Raw genomic sequence first — 18,550 nt, 5'->3', positions numbered from 1 at the left:
TTATTAGTATTGAAATACATGATAATCAGTCTCATGGGCCATGCATTAAGAGGGGGATATGGTTTGTGTTTTTTCCAAACCATTTTTTTCCAAACTACAAAAATTCGTTATTCGCTTTAACTCTATTTTTTTAAAACTAATCATTCTAAGCCGGTCAAACTTGTAGAACCTAATAATAATACATAAATAAAGAAGACCAAATAAGGTCAATGACTACTTTTAATTAGGATGGTGATTAGGGGGTTGCTTCCGATCACTTTTTCGCCGAAAAAAATAGGGACTGGCATTATTTTCTTTATAAGTCACTTAATTTTTGAGCTAGAGACTTTATGGGACAAAAACTGATCTATTCCATTTATAACACACTTTAATATGGCGTAGAAAAAACCATCCCCTAAATATTCATTCCTTAGTTACAACCCCTAACTTTGATTTTTTTAATAGCACCCTGAATATTTTTTTATAGTTTTGTATGTCTATAATATGGTCTTCTATCGTGTGTTCAATAGATTTTTAAAAATAAAATGGTTTAGGTTTAGGGGATGATTTGTTATTGTTATTTTCTGACTACATAATATGTAGAGCTTTGACCATAAAATTGTAACATTTTCAGTGACAAAGCATATTTCTTTTCTATTCTATTTTTTAATTATCTTGATTAATTTAACAAAAATAAAAACTCATATTTTCTTAATTACTTACGAAGCCGTTTTATTTAAAAAAAAAAATCTGTTGAATAGACGATAGAATACCACATCAAAACTATAAAACAATGTACATGGTGCTATTAAAAAAATTTAAGTTTGTGGTTGTAACTAAGAGATGAATATTTAGGGGATGATTTTTTTCTCCATATTAAAGTCTATTACAAATGGAATAGATCAGTTTTTGTCCCATTCGAAAATCTCTATTCGTTTAAGAAATATAGCCTGGATAAATTAGTCTGGGACACATAATTAACCAAAATAAAACTGATATTTTTCTTGACTACTTACGAACCGATTTTATTTGTAAAAAATCTGTTGAATAGACGATAGAAGACCACATCCAAAACTATAAAAAATGTACAGGGTGCTATTAAAAAAAATAAAGTTAGGGGTTGTACTAAGGGATGAATATTTAGAGGATGATTTTTTCTACTCTATATTAAAGTGTAATACAAATGGAATAGACTAGTTTTTGTCCCATTCGAAAATCTCTATTCGTTTAAGAGATACAGCCTACATAAATTAGTATATTAAATATTTAAACAATATTCAAACATTCAAAAATGTAACAATTAATTCATGGGCTACCAAAAAAGTACATATTTTGTTCGTTAGAAAAAGTACTAACCTTCCTGAAGGATGCGACAAAACATCAAAAACTAAATCGTACAATGGAAATTTGGTGGAAGAATCGGACCAATAAATATCCCCATTACTTGCCACTGAAACACTGTTAAATAGGTGTGGCTTTTTACCGTTAATTTTTGTATCAGGAGACACCAATACTTCCTTGGTACCTAAAAAATAAAATATAAAGACAGTTTTACATTATGATATTTTCATACTAGGCAAGAGCCATGCAAGATAGATCATGCAACTGCGCATGTCCACGCGCTATTTCCAAGCAATTCCTGTGCTAGACGAAAAATTAAAACGTGTTCTATTTTTCATGTCATTTTGATGCAAGTTGTCAAATTTCATGTTACCAATATAACAAAATTTACAGTTTAGAATAAAATTTAACCTTATTGTGTAAATTTAAATGTTATTTATTGGAAGTAATAATAATAATTCGTGATTTACACTTGAATATATTTAATGTTGATATGTAATAATAAACATGAAATGCTTTCGATGCAGAGTTTTGGTTTGCAGTTTTGATTTGTAATATGTAATTGTTTGATGTTAAAAGTTTCTTTAATCCATAGTATGCTTTAGAAAAAGTAAAATATTCTAATTTAAATCAGTTTAGTTTGTCCAGAAATAAGAAACTAAAGTGCCTAGGAGCATTCCCCGTGTAATAGCTCCATACTTATGATCCGGCTCGAAGGACCATAAGTATGGAGCTATTATACGGGGAATGCTCCTAGACACTTTAGTTTTTATTTATGGACAAACTAAACTGATTTAAATAAGAAACTGAAGTGTCTAGGAGCATTCCCCGTGTAATAGCTCCACTCTATTTGCTAGTCTGTTAATTTCTGCAGTTTCTGTGTTACTTTGGTTAATTTGTGAGACTAGATATACAAACTCTCTTACTCCTTTGAAAGCATATGTTCCAACCATTAGATCTTCAGGTTTTGCTACTTGGTTATTATTTGTGACCTTCACATACTTAGTTTTATTAGTAGCCCCATTCTTTTTGATGCTGCTTCCAATGCTGTGAACGATTGAACCAGGTCCGCCTTTCTTATTGCTATGATATCAATGTCATTTGCATACGATAGTCTTTGTACACTTTTAATAATGGCCCCTCTTGCTGTTATTCCAGATTTTCTAATAGTTTTCCCTAGGGCAATGCTAAATAGAAGGCACGACAGGCTATCACTTTGCCGAAGTCCTGTTTGTGTCTGGAAAATTCTTGATATTCCGTTCTCCACTCTAACCTTACACTCGACTGTTGAGAGGGTTGCTTTCACCAACCTCACTAAGTGTACTGGGATACTAAATTCTACCATGGCTTTGTATAATGCGTTTCTGTCTACACTATCATAGACACATCTAAAATCCACATCCATACTCATATGTTTTTTCCAAAGCTTATCTTAGTAGGAATATTTGATGGATAGTAGAATTTTCTTTGCGAAACCCACACTGGTATTTGCCTATTAAGCTGTAACGTTACAAACGTCACATCTTTGATATTTTATTTTTAAATATTTTTTTTTACTTTATTTTCTTTAATATTTCATTAGTAATAATTTTCTTCTATCTGTTTTACCTGTTTTCTTCGTTAAAAACTCGTTGGCGCCCTCTTTTATTATTCTCTATTTCCTATCTCTCTTTTCATCTAACATCTAAATCATCAACTGAACATACTGAACGTACCCCGTATATCCTTACTCTCTAGATATCTGTCTTTCAATATGGAACATGCCTGCTACTTCATACGTACTTGGTCGTCACTTCAAATGTCGTTTTCAATGACAGTGACACTTCATCCCTATCCGCCGACACAAATTGAAAATGGAAGGGAAGAATTAATTTATTTAAAGATATGAGCTTTAGATAAGGTCTCATTTTGTTCCAAATCAAATCTTCTCTTGGGGTAAGAATATTATCATATTTTAATTACATTTCTAATATTTTTTATACCTAACCTCCAACCTTATAAAAGCATGTGTTCTGATATTTTAGTTTTAAATATATCTTTTTAACTTACATACCTATATATGCATGTGAGTAATCAAATTATTTGACTAGTCCCGTCAGTATTAATTTTATTTCATTCCTTTGCCAATTACCTACTACTTTTTACGATTATTTGGCAAAGGCTCATTTCTAGTTTTTCTTCTTGATGTTTGATATGTGTTTTTATCTTATAGTTTTTTGGAATAAATCAACCTTTATCCCTTCGGGAGCCTTAAGCCGTCATCATCACCGGTGATGCTATTTATAAGGCGAAGACAACATGACATCTAGATAGACTGCAACGACTACCATCTCCAGCTGCAGGGGCCTAGGGCCGAACATCTGCCCAGGTCTACAAGAAGTCTACAGCAGTACCATTCGACATCAAGAAGTTACCAGCGAACCAAATACCAAAAGCCATAAGTATAATCAAGGAATTCTTAGTTTTTGGCAAGAATTTGAACATATTTGTTAATGCATTTAATAAGCCACATTTTTATTATATCTTTATGAACAATAAACATGATTGGTTAAAAATACTGTTTTGTTTGCTTTCATTCTAAATTTTCAGAGTTCATATCTAAGATTGGGATAAGACGAACACAAACCCTGAGAGAATGAGCTAGGCTGGGGTGAACGATAGCTATCTTGGTTGGTTGAAGTATTATTTTCGAGTATTATTTCAATTACCTGGGATAGTCTATCTATTGTCGATTTTGTTTCAATGCTTTCACAATATCCCGACAGTCGATCGTAAATAATGTAGGCCACGTTTAGCAGGTTAATGCTCTGTAGTTATCATAAACTGTTTGGTCTCCTTTCTTACCCCATTCCAAATCAGTTCTACTAGCCTACTTATACTGCAGGTCAGATTTTTTGCGCCATGTTTTAAAAGTTCAGAAGGTATGTCATCTGATCCAGGAGCTTTGTTTTCTTTCAATTTTTGTATTGCTTTGATGACTTCTTCCTCTGTTGGGATGTTATCTTTCTCTCTTTCATCGTTCATGTCTTCGAGCGGTATTTCTGATTCTTGCAACCTCATCTCACTTTTTATATTTAGTCTATCCTCAAAATTTTCTGAACACCTTTCTTGTATCTCGTCATCATCATAAATTATTTCTCCTGTTCTGTTTCTAATTATTGATAGTCTAGGTTTGAATTCCTTTCTGGTCTAGTTAATCTTATTGCTATTAACTGTATTTCCGGTTCTTGTTTATGTATTTCGACGTTATTTTTCGATGATGATTCAGTTACAAACATTCTCTAAAAAGATAAACGTTGTCCAAATATATGCACCTACTGCCGACAAAGATGAGGCCGAGATAGAAAGGTTCTACATGCAATTGAACGAAAGCATAAGATCCACATAAAAAGATGACATATTGTTGGTGATGGGAGATTTCAACGCCAAAATTGGAAAAGGAAAATTGGATGGATGTGTGGGAGAATTTGGCTTGGGAGAAAGAAATGAAAGGGGGGACAGACTTGTCGAATTCTGCCAAAGCGAGGAGCTGGTAGTAATGAATATCTTATTTAAATTACCTAAAAGAAGACTCTATACCTGGATATCACCGGTGGATTCGGAAGATCACATTGTAAGAAACCAGATAGATTACATTTTAGTCAAATCCAGATATAAAAACACTATAAAGTCTGTGAGAACATACCCCGGAGCTGACATAAATTCAGATCATAATCCATTAGTAGGCGTAATGAAGATAAAACTGAAAAAGATCCAAAAACAAACAAATATACCACGATTTGATGTCTCAAATATAAAAGAAGAACCTGTACGTCAGAGGCTAAAAGAAGAAATAAATGATAACTTAAAGAAAATCAAACAAGACGTGATAAAAACAACATATGTTAATGACAAATGGAATATGATACAAGAAACGTTAGTAGAGGCAGGAAAGAAGATATTACCCACAAAAATAATAAAAAAACAGATGGATGACTTCAAAAATCCTAGAGCTAATGGAGGAAAGAAGGAAACATAAAGGCAGGAGTAAGGCAAAATACAAGCAAATCCAGAGATTAATAGGAAAGAAAATAAAAGAGGTCAAATCCACCTGGCTGGCAAATCAATGTAGTGAAATAGAAGAATATTCTAAAAAGTGTGACAGCTTTAACATGCACTAGAAAATAAAGAAAATCACAAATACACAACGAAAAAAAAAAGATGGCCTTCTTAAAGACATAAATGGAAAAATTATTATAGAAGTCAAAGAGAAATTAAAAAAGTGGAAGACATACATAACAGATCTGTTTGAGGATAACAGACAAGAACCGGAAGAAATCGACAGCGAAACGGGACCAGAAATCATAATGGAGGAAATCGAACAAGCAATACGAAACGTAAAAACGGACAAACTGTAGGTCCAGACGAACGAAATACTTGCGGAATTACTGAAATGTCTAGACGATGAAACTCTACCGGTACTACTGGATCTGTTTAATGAAGTATATAAAACCGGAAAAATCTCTCAGGAATGGTTGGTGTCCACCTTTGTATAACAATACCAAAAACAATATATGCCAAAGATTGTTCGGACTATAGGACAATATCACTAATAAGCCATACCCTCAAAATGTTTCTGAAGGTGATTCATGGAAGATTATACAGAAAGCTAGAATATGATATTTGTATTTTGACAACGACACCCGACTTGGGCGTCGAAACGTTAATAAAATCATTTTTAGGTAAAATTGTGGCTTATTTCCCATTTGAATATACTTGATTATGATATGGATGATACCCAATTTGGGTTCCGTAAAGGACTTGGAACAAGAGAGGCATTGTTTGCGTTTAATGTCCTCTCTCAAAGATGCTTAGATATGAACCTGGATATTTATTCCTGTTTCATCGACTTCGAAAAAGCGTTCGACAGGGTCCGACATGAAAAACTAATAGAATTATTGAAAAACAGAGATATAAACAGACGAGATTTACGAATTATCATCAAACTGTATTGGAATCAAAAGGCCAATATAAAGATAGAAGAACAAGAAATCGAGAATATTGATATAAAGAGAGGAGTAAGACAGGGTTGTGTTCTGTCGCCGCCACTGTTTAACCTGTACAGTGAAGCCATATTTCAGGACGCGATAGCGGAGCTAAGTTATGGAATCTCTATAAACGGAAGAATAGTAAATAACATAAGATCCGTTGATGACACCGTTATAATGGCAGACACCCTGGAATCGCTACAAGAATTGCTAAATAAAATTAACGATTATTGCATTCGATACGGACTAAAAATAAACAAGAAAAAAACTAAATTTATGATTGTCTCAAAAACAGAACATGGAAAGGAAAGGTTAATGACAGAGCAAACCCAAATAGAAAAAGTTAAGACATACAAATATCTGGGAACCTGGGTTGATGACAAAAATGACCAAAGCACAGAAATTAAAATCCGAATTGAAACTGAGAGGCAAGCATTTATAAAAATGAAGACACTGCTTACAAACAAAGACCTTCAGTTGCCTCTCAGATTGAGGGCTCTAAGATGCTACATATTTTCTATATTGCTATACGGAATGGAAGCTTGGACATTTAAGAGACAACACATAAGAAGAATAGAAGCGTTCGAAATGTGGTGTTACAGAAGAATATTGAAAATTCAGTGGGTTCAAAGGATTACCAATGTTGAAGTGCTACGACGTTTAAATAAGGAGTCAGAAATTATGAAAAGTATAAAAACTAGAAAACTGGAATATTTGGGTCACATTACCAGAGGAGAAAAATATGAGTTGCTGAGAATTATGCAAGGAAGGATCCAAAGAAGGGTCCAAGGAAGAAGAAGCATAGGAAGAAGAAGCATCTCCTGGCTGAGGAACCTTAGAGAATGGTTTAACTGTAGTTCATTACAACTATTCAGAGTAGCAGCCAACAAAGTGACTATAGCCATTATGATATCCAACCTCCGATAGAAGAGAGAACTTTAAGAAGAAGGAGACGTTATTTTTAATGTATACGTACTTTATACGTAAATTACAAATATGCATTATTTAAATGGATAAATTATTAAATAAACCATCTAATTTGTTCAAACATATTTTTAAAATCTTTTATTTTTTTAGTAATATTTAGTGAGAGTTTCTTTCAAAAGCGTTATCAACGTCGATCATTTGATATCTCCTACAAAAACCTTACCTGTTTTAACGTTTACTTTAAGGATGCCATAGTACGCATCAGCAACAATCAAATCACCATTTTTGTTAAATTCCATACCCAACGGACGGCCGCAAATTTCTTCTTCATAGTAACCTTTGCAAGTTTTGCCAGTTTTAGCGACAGGTACAACTTTATCGCCCACAAGTTTGACTATACTGCCCCCGTGCACACCAGTGTATAATTCTCCATTGAAATCAGCAAAAGTTTCAGGGCCTACGAATTTCCCTTTGTGTAAGATCTCTGCATTTTGTAACTTTTCGTTGAGTGCTAATGTACCTTCAAGAGCTCTAGGTTTAGGTAATCTGAAAAAAAAAATATAAAAGGATGACATTGTTTTAAATGTTATATAATTTAATGATCATGTTTCCATGTACAGATGGTTTCAAATACAGTGGTGAGCAGCTTCACAAAATATTTTATCGACTAGACCAACGGTTCCCAAATTTTTTTCTCAGACCCTTTGTTATATTTTCAAGTTTAGATAGACCCCTGCTATGTACTTTAAATTTAAATTTAAAGAAATTTAAATTTCTAATAGTAGCGAAGTACCTATATAGCCCGATCAAAGAACAATCTGACCCCAAAAAAATATAGGAAGGATGAAAATTTGGGAATAGGTAGTTGAAATTGTCTATTATTATATAAGAAAAGTTTACAGTTCTACATCCCCTCTCGAAGGTGAAAAATATACATTCCAAATAAGTCCGGAATTGGATAAAATGACTAATTCTAAGCAACTTTTGTTCTATAGAGTTTTTTCCCTAAGTCAACACTTTTCGAGTTATTTGCAAGTGAATTATGTTCATTTTTAATAGAAAAAAAAGGTGTGCTTGAGGTCTGTAGATCCAGTAGAAGCAGAGTTGTAGCTAATGAAAAGTAGGTTTTTCTTCACCAAATTCCAAATCGATTATTTCAATGTGAAATAACCCAAAAACGGAGCACTTTTCGGGGAAAATTTATTTCAACTTTTTTAAAGTGTTTAAAAAAGTGTTTATTTTTGTTAAAAAAAATTGTAACATTAAAAGTAAGTGAGTTACGCTCAAAATATTGTTGGTCTCTTTTATTTTTTGTTAAAAAAATCGCGAAAATCACCCCCTAATTAGCATCACAAATAAATTTTATAATTATCACTTCACAAGTTACTTTGATTATGTATTATTTACATGATCTGTAAGTTTCATCGGTTCAAAGTGTTTATTTTTGAAAAAGCTGTTTATTTTTGAAAAAAAAAGCAAATGGCTTGAACCAGTAACTAATCACGAGTTTAGGCAAATTTTGAACAGCCATAGCATAACCAATTTTTGTTTAACAAGAAAACAAAAAAGCAAAAATATTCAGAAAAGCAAAACGTACATTTTCTTACTCTTTAAGATTTTTGGTATTACTAATAATTTTTAAGTTAATTCCATGAACAATTCCATTTTTTTTCAAAATAAAAAAAAATAGTTTTATTTTAAACCCAATTTTTTCAAAAATGAGCACTTTGAACCAATGAAACTTATAGATAATATAAAAAATATATAATACTCTGGGCTAATTAGCAAAATTCATGGAAAAGTTATTTACCAGCAATTTTATTGCTGGAATTGAATTATAAGATCCTATATATTAATAATATAGGTATGCAAAGTCCGCAGATAGTGTGCTACTTTTTTTATAAACAAAATGGCGCCGACAAATCGTATTTTTTTCAATTATTTCTCTATAACTCCGAAGATTTTAACTTTACAACAAAAACACCCAAATAAAAATTCACCGCAATTAAATTCTGCATAGAGATATGTTTTTCACGATTTGCTCCGACGAAAGTTTTCCTCGGAAAATGCGGGTTTTCCTAACAAAAACTCTAATTTTCAAATAAAGTTTTAGGTAAGTAATTATTAATCAATAATTAAATAACTTAGTGACATCAAAGCTTTCTTGGTATAGATTGTAATTCCAGAAGCCGGTGAAAATTAAACGAATATTTTAGCAACAATTCAATTGTTAATTAACAATTTACAATCGCAATAATAACCAAAATAATCATGATACATTGATCAAACTTATAAAGATTATAAATATGAGATGCTTATTTAATATTTTATCGACAAAATATAAATTTTTCTTTTTTTTTTTGCATAATCTTTAAATTAAAAAAAAAATTATAATACGCTGGTCTAATTAGTAAAGTACAAAGAAAGGTTCAGCAATTTTATTGCTGGAATCGAATTATAAGATCCTATATATTATTAATATAGGTATGCAAAGTCTGCAGATAGTGTGCTACTTTTTTTATAAACAAAATGGTGCCGACAAATCGTATTTTTTTCAATTATTGCTCTATAACTCCGAAGATTTTAACTTTACGCAAAAAATACTCAAATAAAAATTCACCCCAATTTAATTCTACATAGAAGCATGTTTTTTCCGTTTTGCTCCGACGAAAATTTTCCTCGGAAAATGTGGGTTTTCCCAACAAAATCTCGAATTTTCAAATAAATTTTTTGGGCCAATAATTATTTATCAATAATTATATAGCTTGGTGAAATAAAAGCTTTCTTGGTATAGATTATAAATTCAGAAGCCAGTGAAAATGAAACGAATATTTTAGCAACAATTAAATTGTTAATTGACAATTTACAGTCGCAATAACAACCAAAATAATCATGAGACATTGATCAAACTTAGAAAGATTATAAAGGTGTGATGCCTATTTAATATTTTGTCGACAAAATATAAATTTTTCATTTTTTTGCATAATCTTTAAATGTTTTAAAAAAATTGTTATAAAAAAATTAACATTTCTCAGAAATTGTTTATTATATTCTAATTATATAAAATACTTAAAATGCGTATTTCATAGGTCTTGAAAATGAATGCTTTAAAAAAATTTTACAACCATTAGCAACAAAGTTATGAAACAGCAAAGTAAATATACGATTTCTCCGTTGTTTATAATTTGTTTTAATTGTTTCAAAGCTTAAAAGTGAGTCTATGGTACAATCTAATTACTCACAAAGAATGTCAAAAATTAGTGCAATGGTTATATTTTAATCAAAGATTAAAAATACTTTTTTTTTGTAATTTTTAGCGCAAAAGTAGGCCTGATACAGAGTCGGAGCTAAAATGTTCACTCGAAGCGACTGACGCGCAACATACATTATTTATAAAAGTGTACGTCTCGCGCGGCCGGTCGTCGCTCCGAGTGAAAATTTTAGCTACAGTGCTGTATTATTCTACTTTCGCGCTTCTAAATTACAAAAAAATATTTATAATCTTTAATTAAAATTTAACCATTAAACTGATAATCGATATTTTTTTGTAAATAATTAGCTTGTACTTTAAACTCACTTCTACGCTTTGAAAGAATTAAAAAAAATTATAAACACCGTAGTAATCGTATGTTTACTTTGCTGTTTCATAACTTTTTTGCAAATGGTTGCAAAAAAGTTTTAAAGCATTCATTTTCATGATATTTGAAATGCGCATTTTGGCTATTTTGTAAAATTACAATATAATAAAAACTTTCTGAGAAACGTTAATTTGTTTATAACTATTTTTTTAAACATTTAAAGATTATGCAAAAAAATAAAAAATTTATATTTTGTCGACAAAACGTTAACTAGGCATCTCATTTTTATAAGATTTCAAAGTTTGATCAGTGTATCATAATTATATTGGTTATTATTGCGACCGTAAATTATTAATTAACAATTGAATTATTGCTAAAATATTCGTTTAATTTTCATCAGCTTCTGGAACTATAATCTAAACAAAGAAGGCTTTTAAGTCACCAAATTATTTAAATATTGGTAGATAATTACTTATCTAAAACTTTATTTGAAAATTAAAGATTTTGTTGGGAAAACCCGCATTTTCCGAGGAAAATTTTCATCGGAGCAGATCGGGAAAAACACGTCTCTATGCAGAATTTAATCACGGTGAATTTTTATTTGAGTGTTTTTGTTGTAAAATTTAAATCTTCGGAGTTATAGAGCAATAATTGAAAAAAACACGATTTTCGGGCGCCATTTTGTTTATAAAAAACGTAGCACACTATCTGAGGACTTTGCATACCTATATTATTAATATATAGGATCTTATAATTCGATTCCAGCAATAAAATTGCTGGTAAATAAATTTTCCCAAAAATGGCCTATTCTCTGATAATCAGCCCAGACTAAAACCTGTACATATTACTCTGACTTTTCAATGATAGTGTATAAAATTACGGATTAGTATATTTTTACGAATGTACATTTATTTGCAGATAATGTCTGGAAAATTTGCAGATAATGTCTGGATTCTTCTTTGAGTGCCTCTCCTATCGGAGATTGGATATCATTAGGGCGATTCTAACTTTATTTACTGCTGTTTTGAACAATTCGTTAGTGGTACAGCCAAACCACTCTCTCAAATTTCTCATCCAGGACATTCTTCTACGGCCTGGATTTCTTCGTCCTTGGATTTTTCCTTGCATTATATTTTGTAGGAATGTGTACTTTTGTCCTCTCATCAGGTGGCCTAAGTATTCAAGTTTTCTCTTTTTTATATTCAGTAGAACTTCTGGCTCGTTATTTATTCTGCGTATTACTTCTTCATTTGTAATTTTATCCACCCAACTTATTCTTAGTATACGGCGGTAGCACCACATCTCAAAGCTTTCAAGGTTTTTAATATTCCTCTGTTTAAGAGTCCATGACTCAACACCGTAGAGCAAAGTACTGAATACATAGCATTTTAACATTCTAGTTCGTAGATGAATACTAATATCACGATTACAAAATAATTTTTTCATTTTTATAAAAGTAGACCTGGCAATTTCAATACGTCTTTTTATCTCGTGATTTTGGTCACCTGTTTCATTGATAAGGGTTCCCAAGTATTTGTATTCGTTTACTTTTTCAAGTTGGGTACCGTTTATTGTGATAAAAATGGCCTATTCTCCGATAATCAGCCCAGACTATAAGTAAAGTAACTGGTGAAGCGGCAACGATTAATTTTATTTGAGAAGCTAGTTAGGGGGTGATTTTCGCGATTTTTGTACTAAAGAATACAAGGGACCAACAATATTTTGAGCGTAACTCACTTATTTTTAATATTAGAAGTTTTTTTAAACAACAAAATAAACTTTTTTAAGCACTTTAAAAAAGTTGTAATGAATTTTCCCCGAAAAGTGCTGTTTTTTAGTTATTTCACATTGAAATATTCGATTTGGAATTTGACGAAGAAGAACCTACTTTTCCTTAGCCACAACCCTGCTTCTACTGGGTCTGCAGACCTCACGCGTACACCATTTTTTCAATTTTTTATAAGCTATATTTTTACTAAGAATATTTTTTTCGCTAGAATACTTACTTTTTGAGTATCTGCGAAAAACCGTCCAAAAACATGTATTTTTTTGTTTCAACTTTAACTCAAGAATATCCGTCAATAAAGAATATCTATCTTTCAATAAAGTCGTCCCAGGAACGCAACTCATAAATATTGGCAATATCATTTTAAAGTCTTCTACTTTAAAATGTATAATATAATATGTCTGAATTGGAGATATGAATGAGTCAGAGCAACAACATTTTTGTTTAATTTATTAATATTTTGTATTTTGATAACGACGTCCGAGTTGGAAGTCGAAACGTCAATAAAATCATTTTTTCAAGTTAAATAGTGGCTTATTTCCCAATTAGAATAGTTAATTACATAAATGCCACACAGAAATAGCTTCAGAACAGTATTTTTTTATATGGCGGACAGGTTCTACGTAAGTCAGTTTTCCCCTCTTACAAGAGAGATTTTACGGAGAAACCCGGGGGTAAAAGTGGCAAATTTTTTTTGTATATTTTTTGCGATGCCAAAATTGGCATTCTCGGAAAAATTCAGCTCGTTCGTAAGATTTTTAGAGGTCAAATCTATAAAAACTGGACTAGTCTGGACTATAAAAAATAAATGAAATTTGCTTTTAAAAATATTGTTTTATGTTTAAAACCGTAATTATACAGGGTGTAACAAAAATACAGGTCATAAATTAAATCACATATTCTGGGATCAAAAATAGTTCGATTGAACCTAATTTACCTTAGTACAAATGTGCACACAAAAAAATTTATAGCCCTTTGAAGTTACAAGATAAAAATCGATTTTTTCCGATATATCGAAAACTATTAGAGATTTTTTAATGAAAATAGACACGTGGCATTCTTAGGGCAGGAACATTTTAAAAATAAATTATAGTTAAATTTGTGCACCCCATAAAAATTTTATGGGGTTTTGTTCCCTTAAACCCCCCCAAACTTTTTTGTACGTTCAAATTAAATTATTATTGTGGTACCACTAGTTAAACACAATGTTTTTAGAACTTTTTTGCCTCTTAGTACTTTTTGGAAAAGCTAGTTTTTATCGAGATATTTTGAATATTTGTCAAATCCACCACATATTTGTATACTGTTACGTACGATTGTAGAGACCTGGTAATCATATGAAATTTTTTTTATAAATTACAGTTTGAGGTATATTTTGAACCATATTAGAAAAGAAGCCACATCTCGATAAAAGGTGCCTCATCGGAAAAATACTAAGAGGCAAAAAAGTTTTAAAAACGTCATGTTTAACTAATGGTAGCGCAATAATAGTTTAATTAGTACTTACACAAACATTTGGGGGTTTAAATGCACCGAAACCCCTATAAAATTTTCAAGTAAACATATTAAAAAAGAAGCCGCATCTCGATTAAAACTGGTTGATCGAAAAAATATTAAGAGGCAAAAAAGTTTTAAAACATTGCGTTTAACTAATGGTACCACAATAATAATTTAATTGGAACGTACAAAAAAGTTTGGGGGGTTTAAGGGAACAAAACCCCCATAAAATTTTTATGGAGTGCACAAATTTAACTATAATTTATTTTTAAAATGTTCCTGTCATAAAAATGCCACGTGTCCATTTTCATTAAAAAATCTCTAATAGTTTTCGATATATAGGAAAATATCGATTGTTATCGTGTAACTTCAAAGGGCTGTAACCTTTTTTGTGTGCATATTCGTACTAAGGTAAGTTAGGTTCAATCGAACTATTGTTGGTCCCAGAATATGTGATTTAATTCATGACTTATATTTTTGTTACACCCTGTATAGTCATTAGGGACATACAAATTAGTAAGAATTATTTTCGAGAATTTATAACCACTGGACTTGAAAATAATTTGTAATTCAGTCTCATTGTATTTTCTAGTCCCATAAAGAAATGTAATTAAGTATAGTACGTGTACACAGATCACACTGACATTTGAACCCAAATGGATGTTTACAAAGTGTTTGAATATACAAAGATTGTTTCCAATCAACTAGTTTTGATGGGAAATAAGCCACAATTTTATTAAAAAAATGATTTTATTAACGTTTCGACGCCCAAATCGGGTGTCGTTGTCAAAATACAAAAAATATTAATGAATTAAACAAAAATGTTGTTGCTTAGTAAAAAAATTCTTCTAATAATTTATTTAATATGACTCATTTATATCGGCAATTCAGACATATATTATACATTTTAAAGTAGAAGACTTTAATAAAATGATATTGCCAATATTTATGAGTTGCGTTCCTGGGACGACTTTATTGAAAGATAGTTCATTCGATTACATGAAATCAACCAAAACTCAAGAATATCCGTCACAAAAAAATCATAACATGTGATCTGTCTTTAAAAAGACAACCACATGCAATGGTGACAGTAAAATTCTCGCGCTAGGGATTCCATAGTAAATCACGAGGGAAAACCAGGAAAAAACCGCGTGATACTATCCCGACATCGTAAGTATTAGGTCTTACTTTAGTTTACTTTCAAAACTAATACCAAATTCTGACCTTAATATGTACCTACATATATGTTATTTTAAATTATAAAACATACATAGATATATAAACAATAATAAAATATAAAATATGTACTAACTCGATATGTTATTGACTTACTAATCCTGGTATTTTCTTTCTATTGACTTCCTCTTTTAGTATGGGTAACCACATCCTACTGCATTTTACCGAGGAATTTGCGACACAATTGGTTTCATTTAGCATAATTAAAGCCGCTTCTTTGATTTTTCTCTCTGTAGTATCTGTTTCTTTCAGGACTATACTTGAATCTCTTCACTGAACTCTATGTTCATTATCCCAAGCGTGTTGGCATATTTGAGATCTATCAAATTCTCTATTTTTAATATAAGACTGATGTTTACTTATTCTAACGTTTAATGGTCTTGATATTTCACCTAAATAAAATTGTTCGCATTCACAAGGTATTTTATAAATACAATTCTTTGTTCTTTCTTGTTCACTGTTAGGTTTAGTTTTAGATAGAATAGATCTCAACGTGTATGTTGTTTTGAACGTTGTTGAAATGTTGAATTTATTTCCTATTGTTTTAAGTTTCTCAGATAGTCCTTTTATACATGTGGTATTGATATTTTCCTCGTATTATTTCTTGTGAATGCTATAGGATCCCGTTCTAAGTTCTTCTGTTCCATTCGATCCAATCTTGACAATTCCTTATTTATAAACGATAAAGGATAATCGTTTTTAATAAAACAGATGTTTTTCTTCTAAGAATGAATTTTCGTTAGAACAAGTAATTTTGGCTCTAATATTTTTACTAAGCAACAACATTTTTGTTTAATTCATTAATATTTTTTGTATTTTGACAACGACACCCGATTTGAGCGTCGAAACGTTAATAAAATCATTTTTTTAATAAAATTGTGGCTTATTTCCCATCAAAACTAGTTAATTGCAAAAATGCCACAAGAAAATAGCTTCAGAACAACATTAAGACTGTTTCCAGGCAGAGATCAGAGAGCCGTACCGGGAACCAGAAATTAGCAAGATCGTCAGAGCAAAGAGACTTAGATGGTTAGGACATCTTGCGAGAATGGCTGACAGAATGTGGACAAAGGACTCACTGCTGAGATAGGTAGGAAAGAAGAGAAGAAGACGACCAAGGAAAAAGTGGTTGGCTGCACGGTACTGATAAAGATCTAGTCTCTAGTCAGTTTAGTCTAAATGAAGTCAGAATGTCTAAAATCTAAAAACTGTCAATCAAATCAAAATTTAATATCTCTTAGTAACAACGACGACTTACAAAATTATCATAAAGCTGATCAAATCAACAATTATTTTATTAATGTTGTAAAAAATAATGAACTATCAGTTGTTAACCGTACTATACAAATTGACCAATTCAATTCAAGTTTCTTTTTATCACCAACCACTGAGAAAGAAGTTATATCTATTGTATTAAAAACTGCTTCTAAAACAGCTGCAGGGATAGATTATTTAGAACATTTTAAAATTCTTCTTGTCATTCAAAACGGGTTTAGAATGGTTGATACGGTTGATCGTGAACTCTTATTACAAAAATTGCAGGGTATTGGAATACGTGGTAATCTTTTTCTCATGAGCATCTTTCAGTGCGTCAGTTTTTCGATTTCATCGGTGACATTTATAACATTTATTCTAGTTGTCAATAGATGGCGCTATAATCGAAAAAAAATTATTTACGAATTATATAATATATCTACGAATATAATCTGTACAATTTCTAAGACTATACAAATCAAAGAAAATACCATTTTATAAATGCAATAAACACAATTGATTTGTTTTTATGCCAAATTGCAAATAAAATGTGACAACTGTCAGATTTAACTAAAATGGCATGTCACTAAAATGTATATTATCACGGACTTACCTTTTTTTCTATCATTTGTGACGCACTGAAAAATGCTCATGAAAAGAAGCCCTATCTTATCTAATTAACAGAACTCAAGTAGTCACAGTGGATAATGTAACGTCGAGGCCACTTCAATGTACGATGGGTGTACCTCAAGGCTCAATACTGGGGCCTTTATTTTTTATTATATTTTTAAGTGACCTAAACACGTTTTGTTCAATGCCAGATAAAATTGATCAATATGCTGATAATACCAATATTCTAATGTCTCACAGTGAACCCATACAACTGGTGGAAAAACCAATGTTGCGTCTGCTGAATTTAGCACATATTGTAAAAATAATGAACTCAAGCTCAACGTAACAAAAACACATTTTATGCGTTTCTTACCAAAATACTTAACTCCAAATTCTGACTTTTATTTACATGTGGATGGCAACTCAGTAGAAAGTTATACTACAACGAAATTTTTGGGGGTAACCCTAGATCATAAACTTACATGGGAAACTCACGTAAATCATGATCAGCAAAATTAAGTAAATGTAGCTATATAATGCGTAATTTAAGAGAAGCTGTCTCATTTGATATATTGCGAATGATTTACTTCAGTTTAGTCCAGTCTGTACTTTAGTATGGCTTAATGTTTTGGGGTTGCTCATCTCATTTTGAACGGGCATTTATAGCTCAAAAGAAAGTTTTAAGAAGTATGTATGGCGTTCCATTTTCGGATAGTTGCAAGCCATTATTTAAGAAGTCTAATATTTTAACACTACCCAGCCTTTTAATTTTCCAATTAATATTGCACATTGAGGAAAACAAGCTCAAGTTTGACAGAAATGAGGACCCGTGTTGAGCTGCCCCCCCCCCACTTGCAAAAATTAAAAAACAAATAGCCCTGATTTATGAGCTCTCATATTCCGCAAACTAAAAATTTTGAGCTCGTTCCACTGAGCAGGAATTTAATACCCTAGTGGGGGGGGGGGGGGGGGTCAGGAACTTAAAAATAGGAATATTGAATCGGTTTTTGCGGCAGAATTACGAGCTATTTATGAGCTCTTGAAATTATATAGTTTCGATTTTTGAGCTCATCCCCTTCACCCCCAAACAACCCTTTAATTGATTTAACTTAAGAGAAAGATGCTGAGAAAACTTAAAATATATCGTATTGCGGATATAATTCATATAGCTCATATACTCTAAGAATAAACTATTAAATCAAGAGCATTTCGATTATTGAGCTACAACCCCTTAGCAAGAAAACCACCATATCTTCCCGGCTTAAGAGAAAGTTGTACTTAAAATGCATTAAACTAATTATTTGGCGACTACA

At 31.4% G+C, this 18,550-nt stretch overlaps 1 protein-coding gene across 1 annotated transcript in view; it reads right to left on the bottom strand.

Moving 5' to 3' along the window:
- LOC126887242 (adipocyte plasma membrane-associated protein Hemomucin-like) overlaps window positions 1-18,550 on the bottom strand; it is a 48,674-nt gene that overhangs the window by 12,456 nt on the left and 17,668 nt on the right. Inside the window, exons 3-4 of the mRNA XM_050654649.1 lie at window positions 7,498-7,820; window positions 1,336-1,504 (exon numbers count right to left, since the gene is read on the bottom strand). Of these exons, the coding sequence (XP_050510606.1) occupies window positions 1,336-1,504; window positions 7,498-7,820 (492 nt within the window). The remainder of the gene's footprint in view (window positions 1-1,335; window positions 1,505-7,497; window positions 7,821-18,550) is intronic.

This window comes from Diabrotica virgifera, chromosome 6, assembly GCF_917563875.1.
Source record: "Diabrotica virgifera virgifera chromosome 6, PGI_DIABVI_V3a".
NCBI lineage: Eukaryota > Metazoa > Arthropoda > Insecta > Coleoptera > Chrysomelidae > Diabrotica > Diabrotica virgifera.
Note: the sequence above shows the minus strand (reverse complement) of the source record. Positions and strands in the feature narration are given on the sequence as shown.